Genomic DNA, 18,710 nt, shown 5'->3' with positions numbered 1-18,710 from the left:
GAATTAAAAATAAATAAAAAGCAGCAGTATAAGGGTTGGGGATAGTAAGTGATGGAGAGGAGGAGAATAGAGAGGGCAGGGCTTCAAGGAAGGAGCGGGGCGGTGGATCTTGGCTTGTTCTGTCATTGATCTTGGGTGTAAAAAGGTTGGAGACCACTGCTCTAGCCTCTGTTTTTCTGGAAGTGGATGACGGGAGGAATCATGTGATGATTGCCTGTTGTCTTTACTCCTGGGGCATCTGGTATTGGTCACGGTCGGCAGACAGGATACTGGGCTGGATGGATCTTTGGTCTGATCCAGTATGGCTGCTCTATGTTCTTACGAACTGTGAAGCATGGCTTTTGTTTTGTTTTGTTTTTGTATTTTTCATTCTTAGATTAAGTACATTGACCACAGACTAATTAGCATATTTTGAAAAAAGGGGATTTACTCCTTAGATTTCTCTGCACAGCCTCCATCTCTCTCTTTTACTCTGTATTTCAAGTTGAACATGGTTTAGAATGAGACACCAGGTATGCTGAGTGCAGTTAAGGAAAAAAAGTTTTCTGAGGATTTCTGTGTAAGAACTATATGTTTCTTTATTAATAAAGAAGCCTCAAGTTTGACTTCCACATGTATTTGTTTTTGTAGTTTTGTTTAGTGTTTGTGGTACAACATGGTGAATTAATGGTTTAATTACTAAAGTATTAAAACAACAGATTATTCCTTTTTCACTGCATTAAGTGTATTCCTGTCAGAGCATTTTCATGAGGTACTACTAGCAGAGAATAAAACAGTAATAAAACAAAAGCCCTACAAATGAAATCTTATCATACCATTATTCTTCATTTTATTGAACGTTTGGAGGGAGCACACTTAATATTATCATCTTTTGTCTTTAGCCAAATAAACAAAAACCAAAGCAACTTTTTTCTTCTTTAGATAATGCTATGCTAGTTTCCCCCTTCTGTAAGAAAGAGCTAGCACATTGAAATGCATTATCACTGAACTGCATAGGAAACCCGGCTTTAAATTTTGTGGTAGATATGACGACAGAGTAGATGCCTTCTTGGTCGCTTATGATTAATTGAAAACTTGGGTATCTTTCAGCTGAAAGGTAGTGGTAAACAGAAGTAAAAAGCACTGAATCAGAAAAGTTGACTCTCCATTAGCATAGTGAATAATTTATTGATAAAATAAATAAAGTAAGCCCTAAAATAAAGGACACATCATAGAATTTGTAGCATAAATGTTGTATAATTACAATGAAAAAATGGGTTAATATGTAGAAAATAATTGAAAATAAAAATATACAGGTCATACATGAAAATGAAGTTGTGCATGCACTTCTAGCGAGTGGATTATTGTGGCATCTTTCTGGTTGCATGTGCTTAGGAAAATGAATAGTTGATGCTAGCAGATGTTTCTTTTTTACCAGAAAAATACTAATTAAAATTTCCTGCACGCTTTTTCTGTGAGTTTTTGGAAGCTGTATAATTCAAATTACTGAATTTCCTTTTGACCTTTTGATAGATGATGATGTACCTGCAGACATGGTTGCAGAAGAATCAGGTCCTGGTGCACAAAATAGTCCATACCAACTTCGCAGAAAAACTCTTCTTCCTAAAAGAACAGCTTGCCCTACAAAGAGCAGTATGGAGGTAATTTTTTTTTTATAAAATATATTTTGTTTTCAGGAATAGATGGCTAACTCTTAACACTTTTACAAGTTCCATAATGTCTTAACTAATTTTTATTTATATGATTAAAGGGTGCCTCCACTTCAGCTACTGAGAACTTTGGTCATCGAGCTAAACGTGCTAGAGTATCTGGAAAATCCCAGGATTTATCAGGTAATATGTTTTGGCAAGAGGGAGATTGGAGAAGAAACATTTTGACAGTGTGCAATGTTGCAAAAGATTTTTTTTCAAATAGGTAATAAAAGAATGAAGTGAAGGGGGGAAAAAAAACCATGTTTCTGGTTCTTTTAACTAAAATTGGAAAGCACATAGGTGTGCAGATCTGGCTTTGATAGGTATAAAGGCGCACTGTTTATACAGAAAGTCTTGCTGCCTGACAACAGGTGCCTGTGCTGAAGGCTGGTCTTTACTGATGATGCTACCTAGTGGTTAGATCATTGGGTCTCAGTTGTTGGCATCCCTTACCAGCCATCACACCAAAGCTGCAGTGGTTCATCTTCTGTTAGGTAGCAGCTTGGCCGTCTGACCACATCACTATCTTCCCTTTTCAGACTACAAAGTCCAACAGAACATATAGGCTATGTCTACACTCGCGTAATATGCAAATGAGGCTAAGTGTTGAATATCGCAGAGCCTCATTTGCATAACTAATGAGCCGCCATTTTGCGGAAGAGGTTCTTGCGCAAGACGGAGCTGTCTACATGGCCCCTTCTTGCGCAAGAAAAACCCTCTTGCGCAATGCTGTTACACCTATTACTTGAGAGGAAGAACGGCATTGTGCAAGAAGGTTTTTCTTGCGCAAGAAAGGGCAGTGTAGATGCTCCTTCTTGCGCAAGAGCCTCTTCTGAAAAAAATGGCGGCTCATTAGTTATGTAAAAGAGGCTCGGTGATATTCAATGCTTAGCCTCATTTGCATATTACTCGCGCAAGAAGATGCGAGTGTAGACATAGCCATAGAGTCCAACAACCCCTCAAGATTAAGGACTTTCAGTCTGCCTCCAGAACTCTATGATTGGGTATACCCTTGACTTGAGACAGTGTCTCTACCTTCTCCTTTCTTCTAAGATGTAGAAGAAGCAAGTTTATGCCCCCTCTCCAAAAAGGGTAATTGTTAGGGTGGCCTGAACCTCCATTTCTACCAACCCATAACTGAGGCCCTATGAGAGGCCAAACACCCTGGAGTACTTTGGGGCTGCCTTCCTGAGCCACTCCTTTTCTTCTCCACATCAGAAACAACTAAATATTCAGCACGCCTTGGCTCAGCTTGTAGCTGCCTTCTTTACAGGCTAGCTGGCCTAAGTTCCTGCAGTTTGCTTCCACTGCTTGATGCTGTTGTGCTCTCTTTCTAGCTACAATTTTAGGCAGGTTGTAGTCCTTGATTGCCCTCCATCTCCAGTCAGGCGACTCCCAGCCCAAGAGAGATTCTAGCTACCTGTCTCTTGGGTCTTTTTCCTGGCCCTTCTCTAGAGCCTGGGGTAGTTGCCATTTGCAGGCCAATTTTAACTAGTATGGTTCTACTTCTGCAATTTCTTTTGTTAACTTGATTTGATCTACTTCTAGTTCCTCCACTATCTTTTGACTTAGGTTCTGTGTTTCTGTATGTCACAGTTTTTCACTGGCTCTTGATTTTTTTCTCCAACCTTGTTTGCTTTTCCACGTTGATGTAATGAATCACAAAAGCTATCTTCCTGACATAGAATAATAAAAGATTAGGGTTGGGAGAGACCTCATGTGGTCATCTACTCCAATCCCTTGCTCAAAGCAGGATTTACCTCAACTAAATCATTCAAGCCAGGGCTTTGTCAAGCCTGGCCTTAATCTCTAAGGATGGAGATTCCACCACTTCACTTTGAAACCCATTCCAGTGCTTCACCACCCTCTTAGTGAAGTAGTTTTTCCTAAAATCCAACCTAGACCTACCACATTGCAACTTCAGACCATTGCTTCTAGTTCTATCATATGTCACCACTGACATCATCCTCTATGGAATCCCTCTTCAGGTATTTGAAGACTCTTATCAAATCTCTCCCCCTCGCCCCCTTCTTTTCTGCACAGTAAATAAGCCCAATTCCCACAGGCTCTTCTCGTAAATTATGTGCCCAACCTCTAATCATTTTTGTGGCCCTTTACTGGATTCTGTCCAATTTCTCCACTTCCTTTCTGTAGTGGGGGGGGGGTGGGGGGGGCACAAAATTGGACACACTACGCAAATATGGCCTCCCAATTTGCGAATAAAGGGGAATAATCACTTCCTTTCATCTGCTGGCAATGCTCTTACTGAAGCAGCCCAATGTGTACTGTTAGCCTTCTTGGCTACAAGGGCATATTGTTGACTCATATACAGCATCTTGTCCACTGTAATTCCCAGGTCCTTTTTTGTAGAACTGATGCTTAACCAGTCAGTCCCCACCCTGTAACAGTGCTTGGGATTCTTCTGTCCTTAATGTGGGATTCTTTACTTGTCCTTGTGGTACCTCATGATTTGTTTTGGCCTAGTCCTCCAATTTGTCTGAATCACTCCGGACCAATGTTCCCTCTATATTGTGTGGCAGCACAGCTTCACAGGTGATTAATCAGCCCCTCCCAGTCATAGGCTCAGGTCTTGGTGCAGGAGGCAAGTCTAATTAATCACCTGTGAAGCTGTACTGCCACACAGTGTAGAGGAAACTCTGCTCTGTACCCTATCCATGCCCTCCAGTGTATCTACCTCTCCCCTCATCTTAGTGTCAACTGCAAACTTGTTGAGGGTGCAATCCATCCCCTCATCCAGGTCATTAATAAAAGATGTTGAATAAAACTGGCCCTAGGACTGACTCCTGGGGCACACCACTTGATACCAGCTGCAAACTAGACATCGAGCCATTAATCACTACCGGTTGAGCCCAACTATCTAGTCAGCTTTCTAGCCAGTTTATAGTCCATTCATCTAAGCAATACTTTAACTTGATGGCGAGAATACTATGGAAGACTAGGTCTAAATATTTGCTAAAGTCCAGGTATATCATGTCCCTCTCTTTCCCCATATCCACAGAGCCAGTTATCTCATCATAAAAGGCATCATTAGGTTGGCCAAGCATGACTTGCCCTGGGTGAATCCATGTTGATTGTTTTTTATTACCTTCCTCTTCTCCAAGTGTTTCAAAATGGATTCCTTAAAGATCTGTTCCATATTTTTCCAGGGACTGAGGTAAAGCTGACCTATCTGTAGTTCCCTGGATTCCCCTCCTCTTTTTTTAAAGATGGGTGCTGCATTTTGCTTTTTTCGATCGTCTGGAACCTCCCCAATCACCATATGTTTTACAAGATTCTCTACTGCTCTCAGACATCTTTGTTCCATGCTGCAAGCTTTAGTTCTGGTTATAATTTTTTTCTACTCTGGATTCCTGTGTGGCACTCTGTTTGTGGGAGTGCAGTAGAGGCAGAGAATGTGGTGTCTCTGAGGACCATTTGTCGTAAGTAACCAAGAGATGGAGTGAGGCCTCAGCATCACTAGTACAAATGGTGGTGGTGGGGATGAATGTTTGGGGGGGAAAGAATATAGAGGACTTTGAGAATGTATTGAGGATAGTCTCTGTCATCGCATGGATTTTCCAAATAAAGAGAGACAACAAAAATATAGCACTGATTGATTATCGTGTCTTCAACATTAAAGGGAACCGCATGCAGTGAAAGAAACACATACCTCAGGTATTGGTTCTTAATTTTAACAACTCCCCTGGATTTGTTTCTCCTATAAAAAATGGAGTTTACTATTTCAAATGTTAACGCCTCTATACCAAGGATGTGAAAACCTGGGCTTATTGGTTAACCTTCACAGTTTCATGCAGGTTCCTGGTATGCACGGTGAGCTGGCTTAAAAGCCAGCTTCCTTTCACCCCACTTCCCCACACTGCTGCCACTGTATCGGAGGTAGCAGCACAGCAAGAAGGTAGAGTGTGGCAGATGGGAGCCACCTATCCTCCCACATGTAATTGTGTAACCACTGACATTCAGCAGTTACACGTTTACTTGATTAAATGTATTTTAACATCCCTATATAGTATCTAAAATGTGTGTCAATCTTATTTGGACAATTAAAGTTAGATTTCTAATCTCTCACTTTCTCTTCTTCAAGTGCTTGTTCACGTCCATTCAGTCTAGGTGTGTGTCCTCACCACATGCACCAGTGCTGGAAGATTTTCCCTCAGGAGTATCATAGGGGACCAGCTCCAGCGCCCCTTGAGTAGTATGCATATGCCATGCTTTATAGGACAGTGCTGGGCCCTTTCCCTCACTCAGTTCCTTTCGGCCACCAGCAATGGGGCTTAGAACTGCAGTGCTGCAACCCTTCCTCTGTTAGCGTTAATAGTTGTTTTCCTCTGTAAATAGTTTCCTCTTGAGCAGTAACTGTTAATAATTAGCAGTGATAGACCCCTTAGAGACATGGCTCCAGTTCCCTGGCTTTGAACACAGACCTATTCCCATCAGCAAACCACATGAAGAAAGCTTGTGGTTCTTAGGAGAGCCCATTTTAGTGACAACTGCTGGCTTTGTAACTCTAGCTGCAGACCAAGAGCCACTGAAAAGCTTTTCTTTTGGAATTGGCCCTTGCCCTGTAAGCTCAGCATTCGGACTCAGCACTGAACACCAGTGCCTCAATGCGTAATGCACCTCCAGCATTTTCAGGCCATTGGCACCTGTCATTATCTCTGATCCTGGCCAAGAGGCCTAAGAAGGTGAGCAAACATAAGTCTCAGGGCCCACATAAAGACAAGTCCGAGCAGGGAGGGGACTAGGACACTGATCACACATCCACCAAGGCCCCTCCTCCCAGACTGAGCAAGGTAGTCCACTTTGCTCCCACCATCCACTCTCGACAGCAGTGCCCACATTTGTGTGCCGTCAACCCTAGAGGCTTTCTAGGAGGCTCACAACATCATGTAGATGCTGGTGCCACCGATGCTGGTGGTGATGGGGCCACAGAAAAAAAGCCTTCGTTTGGCCCTCAGCAGTCCCCAGATAGCGTTCCCACTCCGGAGGGCCATTACATTAGGGATGGGAAGGACTAGTCGAGCAGTCCGCTATCCGATAAGCAAATACTTGTCAGACAGTCGACAGGATAATCTACTAGTCACTTCCCCTCTTCCCCTGCTGCCTCTATCAGAAGGGGACAGCAAGGGGGGAGAAGGAGGAGGTAGTTCAAAGTGGCAGCCACTGCACAAGGCCCAGGATCAGCTGACCCTGAGCTCCATGCAGCGCTGCCGCTTTGAAATGCTGCAGGGAGCCCAGCATCAGGCTCCTTTCGGTATTTCAAAGTGGCAGCGCCACTTGAAGCCCAGGATCAGCTATGGACTCCCCAGCTGACCTTGAGATGATGCAAAAATGCATTGACTATTTGATTAGTCAATTACTCGGTACTTAACATCCTTACATTGCACCGAAGTTTGCTCTTCCATATGGACAGACAGACTACCCGTAGCTCACAGGTGATGTGAGAGGGGTAGGTATCTCAAGACCGAGCTCACCAGCAGCCAGGTATAGACCTATAGCGGTGCATGCCCCCTGGCATTCACAGTACACCTGGGACTGCTTTTCTTCACAGTCTAGCTGAGGTTTGAGATACAGGTCGATCCCTGACCCAGTACTGCTCTCTGCACCACTGCCATTTGCCAGTACCTTGATCCTCGAGGCTTGTGTTGGCAGAACACAGAGGCTCTTCCAGATTCCACTCCAAATCTCAGCACCTGTCATCCAATGTTCTCTATGGTTCAGGTCACTGCTCCAGATGCTCCCTATGGTCGCTGAGATCAGCTTCATCCAGGAGCAGCCGGTACTGAGTGGAAGGGAGTACTGCCTTACCATCATGGTCACTGGGCAGTGACAAGTCCATGAGCTGCATGTTCAAGTCCTCCTCCCTTCCTCCAGCCCAGACATTGGTGTCAATTTCATTGCTCTCATCTATGGGCTACACAAAGGTGCCCTGGGAACCTGTGGGGGTTCCCTGTGTACCCCCAGAGGCCATGCTCAACATTTGAGGCTCTCTCTGCCTTCCTCTCCAGACACTCCCCAGAACCAGAATTCCTAGCCTTCCACCCCATCTTTGGAGGAGGAGTCAGTCAAGCAGTCCCCCCTCCCCTCCATACCTCAGGAAAGCTTGTAGGAGCAGGCATCCTCCTCCTTGTCCCTTAATGAGTATATTGTGGCACCTCCGCTGGTGGTCCCTCAGGATGATACGAGGCTCACTGGTCTTTTTGAAGTGGATGGCTTCCAACTTAAACCTCCGGGCTGAAGAGCTGGAGGAGTCTACTGACACCCTCTTTGGCGTGTTGGGTCAGGTAGCCTCAGCCCAAGGTAGGCCTGCCTGTACACAACAGGGTCACTAAGCTGGCAAAGACCTTGAGGCAAATGCCTTCCCCTCTCGCTCTGATTTTTCAAGAGAGAAAAAAGCAAGTATTTCATTTCTCCAGACTGACATGGCCACCCTTTGAACTCATGGCTTCCTGCTCCCTCTCACACCTCTCATTGCAGGTAGCCTTTTTGATAGCGATAAGATCTTTCAGGAGGATCTCTGAATTCTGCACCTTAACAGCGGAGCCACCTTATACTCTCTTCTTTAAGGACAAGATACTGCTTCACCCATTTTACCTTCTCAAAGTAGTCTCTGCTTTGCAGTTGGATCAGGACATTTTCCTACCATTCTTTTACCCTAAACTGCATAAGACCAGTGAGGAAAGGTGTCTCCGTGCCTTGGCTGTCATGAGAGTGTTTGCCATTTACCTGGAATGGATGAAGACATTCGGTAAGTTGTCCCAGCTATTTGTTGCATACGCCTATATGATGACAGGTCCCTCGGTGTTCTCAGATGATCTCTAAATGGATAACCTCCAGCATCCAAATGTGCTATGATTTGGCAGGGGGCACTTCGCCAGGGCGCAGGCCTGTTCAGTAGCCTTCCTGGCCCATATTCCAAGACCCTGCAAGGCAGCAAATGTGGTCTTTGCTGTATATGTTTACATCCTACTATACCATCACTCAGCAGGCCAGGGAGGATACTGGGTTTGTCAGAACAGTGTTGCTGTCAGCATGTCCTTGAACTCGTACCCACCTCCGAAGATACTGCTTGGAGTCACCTATTTTGAATGGACATGAGCACACACTTGAAGGAGAAAAGACAGTTACTTGCTTCCGTAACTGGTGTTCTTTCAGAAGTATTGCTCGTGTCCATTCAACAGACCACCCTCCCTCCCCACTGTTGGAGTTTCTGGCAAGAAGGAACTGAGGTGAGAAGGGGCCTGGAAGTACCCTATATAACATGGCATATTTCCACCATTCCAGAGGGCACTGGAGCCGGTCTCCTACAGATACTACTGAGGGAAAATCTTCTGGTACCAGTGGATGCGGTGAGCACATGCTCCTATGTTGAATGGGCAGTTAGCAACACCACTCAAAGAACACCAGTTACGGAAGATCATATTTAGTTGTTTTTATCTGAACAACACTATTTCTACTGTGTGAAATAGAATCTCTTTGGCACATATGAGAACCTTGATAAAAATGTAATATTTATATTAACATTCAAAATGAATGTCCTAATTACTTTATTAACATAAAAATTATGGATATGAAACACTCACCTAAAATAATTCAGTTCATAAACTGACAGTGTTGTATAGTATTTGTTTGAAATACTCAAATGACACTTAATTTAATTTCCAAACAAAAATAGAAAGATTTCTTTTCACTATACTTGAAACATTTACTTAACCTGAAACAATCTATAGGCAGATACACACCACTTCTACCTTGATCTGTTGCTGTCTTCTGTCACCTTAATTCTGTTTAAGTTGTCTAACTTTCACTGGCTTGTCATGTCACCTTTTTCATCTTTCATTTTCATGTCATTAAATGTTTGTACCTCTCCCATGATGGACTACCCTATTTTAACTGCTTTTGGAACTGCCTTTGATCTTGAGCTTCTTCAGCTCTTTCTGCTTAAAAGGCTTTTGAACTAGTGTAGATGCTAGAACATGCTAGAGGTATTACACAGTATTGGTTTCAGAGGGGTAGCTGAGTTAGTCTGTACCTGCAAAAACTTAAAAAACAACAAATTGTCTAGCAGCACCTTAAAGACTAACAAAACATGTAGATGGTAACATGAGCTTTCGTGAGTACAATCCATTTCTTCAGATGAATGGAATTTTAAATGTCCAGATCCAAGAATAAATCGAGGACGGGGGTGGAAAGGAAAGGGGGGGGGGAAGTGAATTAGAGTATTCAAGTTACAAGAAGCTGATAACCAATACTTTTCTTATGTGGCAAGTTTGGGCTAAGCCTCCTGGGTCCTGCACTTCCTGGAGGGTCTTTTCGTGCACCCCAGAGGCTCGCGGTGCCCCTATCACTGCCGAGAAGGCAAGGGTACTGCCCTACTAGAGCCCTTTTCATCATTAGCCAGTCCAGGATTTTGGAGGTCAGTCCTTCCATTAGTCTACAGGGCCTCCCCTGTTCCTTACTGGTAGCCCACCAGCCAGGAGGAGGGTTGGGAGGAACCTGGTCCCACCCACTTTCTCCGGGTTCCAGCCCAGTAGCCCCAAGTAAGCTATGAGGCTTGCCTTACTGAACAGCGGCCCCTCCCTGGGCCACTTCCCCAATCCTTCCTGGGTACCTCCTCCCTGACACCTTGGAACAGGCTTTGTAGCTGGCTTCTTTGGGTCTGTGTTCTGTGCTGCGCTGCACTGCTTCTGCTTCTCCTTCTCTCCTCTGGTCTGTCCCTTTTCTCCTTCCCCTTGCCTTGCCTGGCCTGCGGGAAGATTTTTATTGTGTGCTCATCATCCTTAACTGGTAGGAGGTGCTCTAATCAGTCTACCCTCCAGGCTGACTCCAGATGGGCTTCAAATGTCCTAATTGGCTGGGCTACAGACTTTGGAAGCCTACTCTGGGAACATAAACCCCCATACCCAACTCCCCATGTAAGTGTCTTTCACCAGGCTTCTGCAGCCCCCTGTTCTTGGGCTGCCACAGTTATTACTCATCCATTTCTTGAGTGTATATGTACTCAGATAAATATGCAGATTCAAATATAATGCAGTTCCCATTGGCTGCAGTTTGCCATTCCTGGGCAATGGGAGCCATGGGAAGGGGTGGCCAACCTAGAGTGGTTTTCTTCTTCTCCTGTCCCCCACATTTTTCTTCTTTTCCCCCATTCCCTGGTCTCCTGTCCCTTGTGGTTATACCATTTATTTGAAAGGCTGTCAATTTTATACATAATTATATAAAAAATATTCTTTCTTTGTGAACTGAAGGCATCTCAGTAGAGGACAGGGAGAGGGCAGAGAAAAATAGTGAGGAGAGAGTAAACTGACTAGAGAGGTGTGAGGTTTGACCGTAGAAAATAGTGTGCATGTTGCTCCTCCCACACATACCAATGAACCATGACCATTTTCCATTCTCTTCATAGTTGCCCTGTTTGTGAGACTGCATGTGATATTTTATATCAATTGTTTAATGAGCTAATTTACCCTATGTGCAAAAAATTGTATATGACCATAAACTTTTGTTTATGGTCCAGACATCCTTCCCTGAGTAGCGCCTAGGATAGGACATAGAACTGCACAAAACTTGACAACTGTGATACTGCAAGAGATTAGGAGGGTATCTAGGGATTCAGTGATAGTACGGAGGAGTGCTTATGTGTGACTGGGATTTGCTAAACCAAATAGATGGGTGATGTGTGAGATGCTTGGCTTGGTGGGTCCTGATGAGTGTCTAGGGATAGTTGGAAGCTGGTTATTATTTTGGTATCTGGAGGAGTTAGGTGCTGTTCGATTACTGGGTAGGTTCGTAAGCACTGAGTGTCTGGGTAGATGGATACAATCTGGGCTTATCATGCTCTGAAGATAGTGTACTGTTATGTTTGAGAGTGCGAATGTTGCTGGGTGGATGCCGTCTGGTAATAGGAGTGGGGGCAGCACTGAATTCTCTTTGAGGTTTTCCTATTGTCTTAGGCTTTGGCAGAGAGCCTGGGGTCTCTCTGGGAGTTTGGGATGTGGCTGGGATTCAGGGACTCGGGGGTCAGGTTCAGGGGCAAGGTGAGCTGAGAATTAGTATTAAGCCACCCTTATCTTCTGCTGCTACCTCTCTCTACCTGTCTTGCTGCTGCTCCTTTTCCATTTGAACCCTTCAGGAGCAGCAGCTAAAAGGCAGACAGACTTGTCTGAATCCAGACTCCACAGCTGTTGCTGGTGGCTTCTGGTAGAATTGAAGATCCTTGCTGCAGCTCAGCCAAATGTCTGACATTTAGTTTGAGCTGTGGGAATACAAACTGAGTTCCCTGATACATGAGTGTGACAATTGGTAACCTTGCTCAGTGTTAGGCTCCATAGTGGCAACTTTCTGGTCTCCATAGCAACTGAAGACAGACTATCTTTGGCTCTGAAATTAAGTTGAGGACTGGCTCTCAGGAAGAATTTCCCAAATGTGTCTGCCTACAGATCTGGACAGATGGCTGATTTCAGGTCTTCCTTTATAGCAGCTTTTCACAGGATTTCAAAAAAGAATGTTAACTAAATATCTATGTTTCTTCATTGGCTTTTAGGTTTTTCTTAAAACCTTTAAAATTGGTTGTCTGAGAAGGCCAGTAACTCCCCTCCCCACATCCCAAATGTCAGACAGATGGCTGTGGTAAGCAGCTTTCCGCCCCCCCCCCCTTTAGTTGGAAGGTTCCTGGAGGCAAAGGTGACTCTCCGAGCCAGTGTATTGGCATTATCCCGTGAGGTGTTTGATCATGCTTCAAGGAAACTAAGGTCTTAGTCAGTATATAAGCAAAGGTCCATGTTGCTATGGTTGAGCAGGCTGTAGAGAAACTCTAATCTGAGGCCAGGTCAAGAAATATCATGGAGAGCCTCTCCTATTGACCAAGGCAGCAAGCCGAACCATCCACAATATTTGGAAACAGACTAGCTGAGTTTTATCCAGCCTGGTGTGCCATCACCACTGACAAATGGGTGCTGGAAATTGTGAGAACCAGCTACTGCATCCCATTTCTAGTTGTCTCACCTTCCTTGCCCATCCCTTTTCATCAGGGTCTCCTCCCACGAGAATCTGCTCATACAGGAGGTGGAACATCTCCTAAGGCTGGGCTCCATAAAAAAGCAACCACAGCTATACAGAGGCAACGGTTTTTACTTGGTATTTCCTCACAACCAAGAAGTTGGGTAGATGGAGATCCATTTTGGACCTCTGCAATCTCAACCTTTTTGTCAGATACCAATGCCTCAAGATATTGACTCTTGCCACCATTATACCTGCCTTGGAAAGAGGAGCATGGTTGTCTACCCTCAACCTCAAGGATGCTTATTTTCATATACCAATACACCCATCAAAAAGGAGATTCCTCTGATATACAATAAAAGACAGATATTTCCAGTACAGAGTACTACTATTTGGACTCTCGACAGCCCCAGGAGTATTTTCAAAGCTACTGGCAGTAGTAGCCCCGAACTTGCACAAAAGGCGCATCACGATATTTCCATACCTGGATGACTGCCTAGTAACAGGCCCTACGCAACAGGACACACAACAGGCTGTCTCAGTGATCAGAAACCTCTTTGACACCCTCGACTCTAGATAAACACGCCAAAGTGTACTTTGATTCTGACTCAAACCCTGGAATTTATAGGGGCGCACTTAGATTGCACAAAGGTCAGAGCCTCTTTACCACACCACATGTGGGTCACTATCAAGGATCTGATAGCAAAAGTGCAGACCAGCCTGTTCATAATGGCATGCCTATGCCTACAAATACTGGGGCACATGGCAGCAGCCACGTTCGTGGTACCCCATGCTCAGTTACATGAGAGACCATTACAGGCTTGGCTATGCACAACCTACCGGCCATGTATTCATCCCTTAAACAACTTTACCTTGCCAAACAAGACAAAATCCTCCCTCACATGGTGGACCCTACATGAAAATGTATGCGTAGGCGTCCCCTTCCAACACAAACCACCATCAGCAACAATCACGGCAGATGCCTCACTCCTGGGTTGGAGGGCACAACTATGCCACAGAGTAGTACAGTGACAGTGGACCCATGATGAAACCAAATACCACATCAGTTTGCTAGAACTAAGGGCAATAAGGAATGCATGCACTTTTTCCCCCTGGTTTAGTAGAGAACAGTTCAAATCCTAATGAACATCATCACCACAATGTATTACATCAACAGGCATGGAGGAGCATGTTTGCACCAACTCTGCCAAGAGGCTACCAGCCTGTGGGAATGGTCTATCCATGGAACATACACCTGGTCGCAACTTGCCTCCCAGGCAAGGACAACATACTAGTGGACAACCTAAGCAGACAATTTCCACAAACCCATGAGTGGGAGATAAATCACGCAGTGCTTACTCACCTCTTCAAGAAGTGGGTGTTCCCAAAAGTGGACCTATTTGCTACGCACACAAATGCTTGTTGCCAACAATATTGCTCCAGAGCAGGCATAGGCCCCTGCTCCCTGGGGGATGCTTTCAGTATACAATGGAAGGCGCCTCTGGCATATGCATTTTCACTGTTTCCCCTGATACAATGGGTGATTCTCAAGATCAGACAGGACAGGGCCAGAGTAATCCTAGTAGCACCCAACTGGCTCAGACAAACTTGGTACCCGTACCTTTTACAGATGAAAGATCGGCCACCAGTCACATGTCCGGCCAGATGCCCCATCCTGCCATCCACAAGTTACACCTTCAGGCGTGGATGTTGGCTGGTTAAACACCACGGAAAAGACCTTCCCGGAGTCAGTGCAGCTCATCCTCACAAAAGGCCAGAAGACGTACAACGAGAGAGACATATACTCAGAAATGGAGACAGTTCGTGGCCTGGTGCGCAACCCATACCTATGAACCTACCCACGTGGGAGTATTACAGATTCTGCAATACCTATTAGAACTGCACAATGCAGGCCTCTCCCTGAGCTACATAAGGATACATCTTGCCTCTATCTCTGCTCTCCATGCCCTCATACAAGAACACTCGCTCTTTATGCATCCTCTGTCAAATGTTTAATAGGGGGCCTCTACAACATGTTTCCTCCATGCAAGGACCCAATTCCAGCATAGGACCCGAACCTATTATTAAAAGTCCTTATGGGTATACCTTTCGAGCCTTTTGCCACTTGCTTTCTACTACACTTATCCATGAAGGTGGTCTTCCTTGTAGCGATCACCTCTGCCAGACGAGTTGGAGAAATGGCAGCTCTAATGGTGGTTCCCCCATACACAGTATTTCACAAAAACAAGGTGATTCTGCAGACTTATCCCAAATTGCTCTTGAAAATACTTACCTCATTCCATTGCAATGAAACCATAAACTTACCCGTATTCTTCACGAAGCCATAAAAGGACAACAAGGAAGTGGCTATCCATACTCTGGATGTCCGTAGGGCACTCGCCTTCTACCTACAACGGACAAAGCTCTTTCACAAAACTCCTCGACTGTCTATTTCATTTATAGAGAGATCGACTGTCCATTTCATCTATAGAGAGATCACAGGGATTGCCTATATCAAAACAAGACTCTCAAAATGGGTATCTAGTTGCATAAAACCAGCATATATTCTAGCACAGAGAGAGCCCTCACCCAGTATGCTGTCTCACTCTACAAGAGCCATTGTGTTCCCGCAGAACACATCTTCAGGGCCGCCATTTGGGCATCAATGCATACCTTCATACAGCACTCTGCCATCCAGACATTCACGGAGGCAGAAACAAGATTCAGCCAAACAATACGCTCGGTCACAGACTCTAACCTGCCGAAGCTCCCACCTTCTACTATGAATACTGTTTTGTAATAACATAAAGGTGGAATACCAACAGGGATACTCCTCAAAGAAGGGAAGGTTACTCACCTGTGAAGTAACTGGAGTTCTTTGAGATGGTTGTCCCCCTGGGTGCTCCTCCACCCGCCCTCCTTCCCTCTGTTTCGGACTGGAACACTTCTGGGTTAGAGAAGGAACTGAGGAGGCAGCTGGCTGTGCATGTACAGTAACCTCTTCACAACACATACCGGCACTCCGCGCACACGGCTGGCACTGCTCTCACAAATCTCCAATCAGAGGCACAGTGGCACTGACACACCTAAAGGTGGAGCACCCATCAAGACAACCATCTCGAAGAACTCCAGTTACTGCACAGGGGAGTAACCTTCCTTTCCCCTCACGGTAAGAAGGCACCAAAGAGAAGTTTCTCAGTACCTCAGTGGGAGACTGTCAGCAAGAGACAGGCAATTGGCTCACAGGTCTGGCGTCAGCACATATGACACCCTTGGCACCTTAGGCATTGCAGCACCACTGGCCATTGCTGCTTCTAATCACAAAGGCTCCAAACAATGCCTTAGTGCCATTCTGGTAACCTCTGTGGTATTGATGAATACCCTGGCACCGTTGGATACACCACAGGTGTCATTGATGGCACCAATACAGAAAACTGCAGTACCACCACCATTGGCACCGATGACAACACCGGCGACCTCGGTACCAACTACACCATTTTCCATCTCGGCACTGACAGCACCAGGCTTAGGCTCAGCACCGATGGCATCCATCTCAGTCTTGGTACCAATGGCACCAGCCCGCTCTTCGGCACTGACCGGACTTGTGGCTCCAATTATATATTTGTTACCACCAACATATCAACTGTCACTACTATCCGCACCATCAGCACTGTGCAAGCGATGTTGCAGACTCTGGCACCAATCCTGGCAGTATCACACTCATAATATGCACAATGGTGGATCTGGCAGTCACCATTGTTTGGTACAGATAAATCGCCGAGACTGGCCATTCCTCAGACACTGGCTCTGTTACCATGCAATTTTCCAGTGATGAAGATGACAGAGTACAGGCATCCTTTTCCCCCACAATGCCGCGCCCCCAGGCACTATTGCAAGATGCGTTACAACCCACATGCACCCTCTCCATGCTATGGCCACCACTGGATGCCTCCACCAATGCTACACTCTTCTCAGTGGCCTTAATAGAGCCCTTGGGGTTTCCATATGAGACAACACAGTGCCCAGCCCAGCCCTTACAAAGTGCCTATTTCCTATGCACCGTGCACAACCTCTCATGCCAGGTCCTCGAGTGCCAGGCTGCGGAGGAATCACTACCGGACATGTCACTCCGACAATTCATCATCCTCATCTGATGAGGCTGTGATGCCTCTTCCACCTTCGCCTGCGGATGACTTCGCTCACGAAGCGTCACAGCAGAGTTCAAGATCAACACTGAGGAGGTTGCCAAATCGCAGCATGAGCTCACAGACATCCTACAAGCTTCTCCAGCCTCCAAAATAGCCCTCCCCATCAACCCAGGTATCCTAGACCCAGCCAACATGATTTGGCAAACCCTGGCATTGATACCACCCATGTGCAAGAGAGCAGACAAGAAATATTACATGCCTTCTAAGAGTTTGGAGTTTTTAGTCACCCATCCAACAACAAACTCTTTAGTAGTGGAAGCAGCACACCAACAAGCCAAACAGAATCATTTTCATATCACTCCACCAGAGAAGGACACCAAAAGATTAGACCTCTTCGGTTGAAAGGCCTATACTTCAGCAACTTTACAGTTTAGGATCTCGAATTCCTCAGCCAGCTGGCAAAGTATGATTTTAGGAATGATTCTACCACTACCAACCTTATCAATGCCGTTGGTGTCCTGCTTACTTCAATCAACGCTCAGACTCCAATCCGAATAGAAACTGATCTCAGCCCCAGAGAGGCTCACAGTCATCAGGTTCAGCCTCTCCACCACCACCGTCCAAAAAGCAAATTTTGAGGCCTGTGTCGAGGGTCTCGAAGAGCTTTCAGAAGTTTCAGTGCCCACGTGCACATTCCAAAACCCTCTCCACCCATTCTATCACCAATGGGCTGCTAACACCACAGATAGATAGGATGATGTTGAGCACCCATCAGAATACAACATTCCCTTCCTTTCCAAGCTTTCTACTCTCCCTTGTATCCCATCCCTCTTCAGGGACCTCTGTCATGGTAATCTATTACGTCAAGAGGTGATACATTTGCTAGATCTTGGAACTAAGGATGTTATTGATTAATATTGATTAATTTATTGATTAATTTACTAGTCGAGTAGTCGATGTAATTTCCATCGACAACACGACTAGTTGATAGGCACTTCTCGCTGACTCTGGGATCCATGCGGGTGCTTCTGCTTCTACTTGGGCTCTTGTGCATTTCAAAGCGGAAGCGCCCGCGTGAAGCCCGGAGTCAGCAGGACTTCACACTGGCCCTGGGCTGCACACAGAATACCAGCTTTGAAATTTATAAGAGTCCCCTATGGGGACTCCTCTCCTGTGCAGAGGCCATCCTTATTTGGAATGGTGCCTCAGCCAGGAGATTACTCTCCACACTGCAACTTCCTAGTGCAAGCAGTTGTCTTCCAGATACCTTCCATGATCCCATGTTCCACTCCCATCTTTCACCAGTAAGGCACACCTTGCTAGGATCTCGTCGCCACTGTGAACAGTCACAAACTACATCTCTTTTACTTTAAGGAAGCCCTAGGCCTACACTTGCAAAATGATGCTCTTCTCCTGCCTTGGGCCACCAGTCACCTGTGCCTTGCCACTTATTTACCTGCTTTCATAAGTCCTTCAAAAAATAGTGACTGTCCTTGTGATTCCTGCTTGCCCTTGTCAATACTGGTTCCCACACCATCTTCTCTCTGGCTACGTCTAGACTGCAGGCTTTTTTCAGAAGAAGCTTTTCCAGAAGAGATCTTCCGAAGAAACTTTTTCTGAAAGAGAGCATCCACACTACCAAAGCGCATTGGAAAAAGTCATCTGCTTTTTTGAAAGATAGCATCCATTCAGTGGACGGAGAGGTCACCAGGGCACCTGTGCTCTTTCCTCTTCTTTTGAAAGAACTCCCTTTTCTCCATCCAATGTTGGAAAACCCCTCTGTTCTTTTGGATTTTTTCCCCCAAAAGAACGTGATTGCAGTGTGGACGTAAGTGAAGATTTTTTGGAAAAACAGCTG

General features: G+C 45.5%; 1 protein-coding gene across 5 annotated transcripts in view; it reads left to right on the top strand.

Annotated features, from left to right (window-relative positions):
* FBXO11 (F-box protein 11) overlaps positions 1 to 18,710 on the top strand; it is a 173,464-nt gene that overhangs the window by 87,570 nt on the left and 67,184 nt on the right. For all 5 annotated transcript variants that reach the window (XM_075925095.2, XM_075925094.2, XM_075925096.2 and 2 more), the window contains exons 2-3: positions 1,513 to 1,640; positions 1,751 to 1,832. In XM_075925095.2, the coding sequence (XP_075781210.1) occupies positions 1,513 to 1,640; positions 1,751 to 1,832 (210 nt within the window). The remainder of the gene's footprint in view (positions 1 to 1,512; positions 1,641 to 1,750; positions 1,833 to 18,710) is intronic.

This window comes from Pelodiscus sinensis, chromosome 3 (genome assembly GCF_052426305.1).
Source record: "Pelodiscus sinensis isolate ZL-2025 chromosome 3, ASM5242630v1, whole genome shotgun sequence".
Taxonomy (NCBI): domain Eukaryota; kingdom Metazoa; phylum Chordata; order Testudines; family Trionychidae; genus Pelodiscus; species Pelodiscus sinensis.
The sequence above is the reverse complement of the archived record's forward strand: the minus strand, read 5'-3'. Positions and strand labels throughout refer to the sequence as shown.